The 3,593-nt window shown below is 42.0% G+C and overlaps 1 protein-coding gene across 1 annotated transcript; it reads left to right on the forward strand.

The window, feature by feature from the left end:
- Positions 1–460: 460 nt before the first annotated feature.
- Positions 461–2,483, forward strand: LOC122439744 (sorting nexin-5). The gene has a single exon (XM_043465056.1). The coding sequence runs from the start codon at positions 592–594 to the stop codon at positions 1,804–1,806; it is 1,215 nt and encodes a 404-aa protein (XP_043320991.1). The 5' UTR covers positions 461–591; the 3' UTR covers positions 1,807–2,483.
- The last annotated feature ends 1,110 nt before the right edge of the window (positions 2,484–3,593 follow it).

The raw sequence follows: 3,593 nt of genomic DNA on the forward strand, positions 1-3,593 counted from the left end.
TGACTCGATGGATATGAGTTTTAGTAAACTCCAGGAGTTGGTGATGGATAGGGAGGCCTGGCGTGCTGTGATTCATGGGGTTGCAAAGAGTCGGGCACGACTGAGTGACTGAACTGACTGACTGATATTAGCTGTGTAGATTATTTTGGGTAGTATGGCCGTTTTAGAGTTGTTTGTTTCTTATCATTGATATTTAAGTGTTGTTTGTATATCTTGGATAACAGTCTTTTATCAGATGGATCTTTTGCAAATCTTTCTCCAAGTCTGTGGCTTGTGTTTTCATTCTCTTGATGTTATCTTTCACAGAAGTGAATTTTTAATTTTAATGAAGTCCAATTTGTCAGTTATTTCTTTCATGGGTCAAGCCTTTGGTATTTTATCTAAAAAGCCTTCGCCATACCCAGGGTCATTTATGTTTTTTCCTATGTTATCTTTTAGAAGTTTTACAGTTTTGGCAGCCGTCGTGCAGGGAGGCTGGCGGAGGCGGGGCCGCGGCCGCCCCTTCCCCTGAGAGGCACCCCAGCGGCGGCGGCGGCCCAGCCTCTTCTCTCCTCGCACAGCCAGGCGGCTCCGCTCGAGACCCGCGTCGCCATGGCCGCGGTTCCCGAGGTGTTGCAGCAGCAGGAGGAGGACCGCAGCAAGCTGAGATCTGTGTCAGTGGACCTGAATGTTGATCCCTCGCTTCAGATTGACATACCTGATGCACTCAGTGAGAGAGATAAAGTCAAATTTACAGTGCACACCAAGACCACACTGCCCACGTTTCAGAGCCCAGAGTTTTCTGTTACAAGGCAACATGAAGACTTTGTGTGGCTACATGACACTCTTATTGAAACTACAGACTACGCTGGGCTTATTATCCCGCCAGCGCCCACCAAGCCCGACTTCGATGGCCCTCGAGAGAAGATGCAGAAGCTGGGAGAGGGTGAAGGGTCGATGACCAAAGAAGAGTTTGCCAAGATGAAGCAGGAGCTAGAAGCTGAGTACCTTGCTGTCTTCAAGAAGACTGTGTCTTCACACGAAGTCTTTCTTCAACGGCTCTCTTCTCACCCTGTTCTCAGTAAAGATCGCAACTTCCATGTTTTTTTGGAATATGATCAAGATCTAAGTGTCAGGCGGAAAAATACCAAAGAGATGTTTGGTGGCTTTTTTAAAAGTGTGGTGAAAAGTGCTGATGAAGTTCTTTTTTCAGGAGTTAAGGAGGTAGATGACTTTTTTGAGCAAGAGAAGACTTTCCTCATCAACTATTACAACAGGATCAAGGATTCCTGTGCAAAGGCTGACAGGATGACCAGATCTCATAAAAGTGTCGCAGACGATTATATCCACACCGCAGCCTGCTTGCATAGCCTGGCTTTAGAGGAGCCTACAGTCATCAAGAAGTACCTGTTGAAGGTGGCTGAGCTGTTTGAAAAACTTAGGAAAGTGGAGAGTCGAGTCTCCTCAGATGAAGACCTGAAGCTGACGGAGCTCCTGCGCTACTACATGCTCAACATAGAGGCTGCCAAGGATCTCTTATACCGACGCACCAAAGCCCTCATCGACTATGAGAATTCAAACAAAGCTCTGGATAAGGCCCGGTTAAAGAGCAAAGATGTCAAGCTGGCCGAGGCACACCAGCAGGAATGCTGCCAGAAGTTTGAACAGCTCTCTGAATCTGCAAAAGAAGAGCTAATCAATTTCAAACGGAAGAGAGTGGCAGCGTTTAGGAAGAATCTAATTGAAATGTCTGAACTGGAAATAAAGCATGCCAGGAACAACGTGTCGCTCCTGCAAAGCTGCATCGACCTGTTCAAGAACAACTGAGTGAAGGACTGAATGTGAAGAAAGCCAGCATCACTTGCACTCAAATCATTACCACAGAAGATTTGATTTATCTTGACTTCAGTTTAAAATTATGTGAATACGTATTTTGATTTCTAAAGATCTTAACACTTAACCATGTTGGTTTAAAAATATTTCTATTGCATGCTCCTTGGACATAACTAATCCTGATGGCAGTTAATACCTCAGTGGGTAGAATCTTAAGTACTGGGTTCTCCTCTAATTTGTAGTGACGAAGAAAGGGTGCGGAATCACGTGCCTTCTGGAGCAAGTGTAATCAGCAGGGGCCCCACACATGTTGTCTCAACTTTCATGTGCCCGGGTCGCTGTAATTTAGGGTAGGTGCCTGTTAATAGCAGATGAGTCAGCTACTTGTTAAGGTAACAGACATTCCATCCCTTTGTCAAGTGATTTTCCCCTTTCTTACTCTCAGGGATCAGTAGTCACCTTCAGTTGTTTGTACTATAACAAGAGCAAGAAAAATATCATATCTTTATATATACCCTTTGCAACTCCATTTTTATAGTTGGGATACAAATATTTGTGGGGAGAGGCTTATCTTGAGGGTATAAGAACAAGTAATGTGAACCCCTCCCTTCCTGGTGGGGGTGCAGTATGTGTGTGCTTGGACTTTTTATAAAGCATCCAATAAAATAAAATAAAAAAAAAAATAGAAGTTTTACAGTTTTGCATTTTACACTTTGATCTGTGATCCATTTTGAGTTCATTTTTTGAAAGGGTATAAGGTCTGTGTCTAGATTAATGTTTTTGCATGTAGATGTTCAGTTATTCCAGCACCATTTGTTGAGAGAACTACCTTTGCCCTATTGCATTGCCTTTGCTTCTCTGGCAAAGACCAGTCAACTTTATTTATGGAGGGCTATTTCTGGGCTTTCCATTCTGTTTCATTTATCTATTTCTTTTCTAGTACTGCACTCTCTTGGTTAATCAATTGATTTTTGACAGATTTTTTTTTTTCTGATTTCTGACTAATTTTTTTCTTGGAAAATTAAAATGCAAAATAGTATTCTTTTCAACTTATTGTCCTGTGACAGCTGGATCGTCACATGCAAAAGTAGAACATTGTACCCATAATTCTCACCATATACAAAAATTAACTCAAAATGGATCAGAGATATAAGTGTAGGTACTCTAGTGGCTCAGAGGGTAAAGCGTCTTCCTCCAATGTGGGAGACCTGGGTTTGATCCCTGGGTCGGGAAGATCCCCTGGAGAAGGAAATGGCAACCGACTCCAGTATTCTTGCCTGGAGAATCCCATGGATGGAGGAGCCTGGTGGGCTACAGTCCACGGGGTCGCAAAGAGTCGGACACGACTGAACGACTTCACTTTCACTTTCACTAATACCATGATACTCTTAGAAGAAAATGTAGGATAAATCTTCATAGTCATGGATTAGGAAGTAATTTCTTATGTATAATATGAAAAACACAGGCAGCAATGGGAAAAAAAGAAGCAAATTGAAATTCACTAAAGTTTTTTAAAAATTACATCAAAGGATGCTATAAAGAAAGAACAAAAGACAACCCAAACATGGAAGAAAATATTTGCAAGTTAAATATCTAAAAAACTAAGATCATGAAATCACGTCATTGCAAATAGAAGGGGAAAAAGTAGAAACAGTTACAGATTTGATTTTCTTGGGTTCCAAAATCACTTCAGATGGTGACTAAAGCCAGGAAATTAAAAGACACTTGATCCTTGGAAGAAAAGCTATGACAAACCTAGAGAGCATATTCAAAAGCAGATA

The sequence above is a fragment of the Cervus canadensis genome, chromosome 4, assembly GCF_019320065.1.
Source record: "Cervus canadensis isolate Bull #8, Minnesota chromosome 4, ASM1932006v1, whole genome shotgun sequence".
Lineage (NCBI taxonomy): Eukaryota > Metazoa > Chordata > Mammalia > Artiodactyla > Cervidae > Cervus > Cervus canadensis.

Bases quoted from the DNA above. Each gene is read 5' to 3' on its own strand.
- LOC122439744 (XM_043465056.1), top strand. From the start codon at position 592: ATGGCCGCGGTTCCCGAGGTGTTGCAGCAGCAGGAGGAGGACCGCAGC.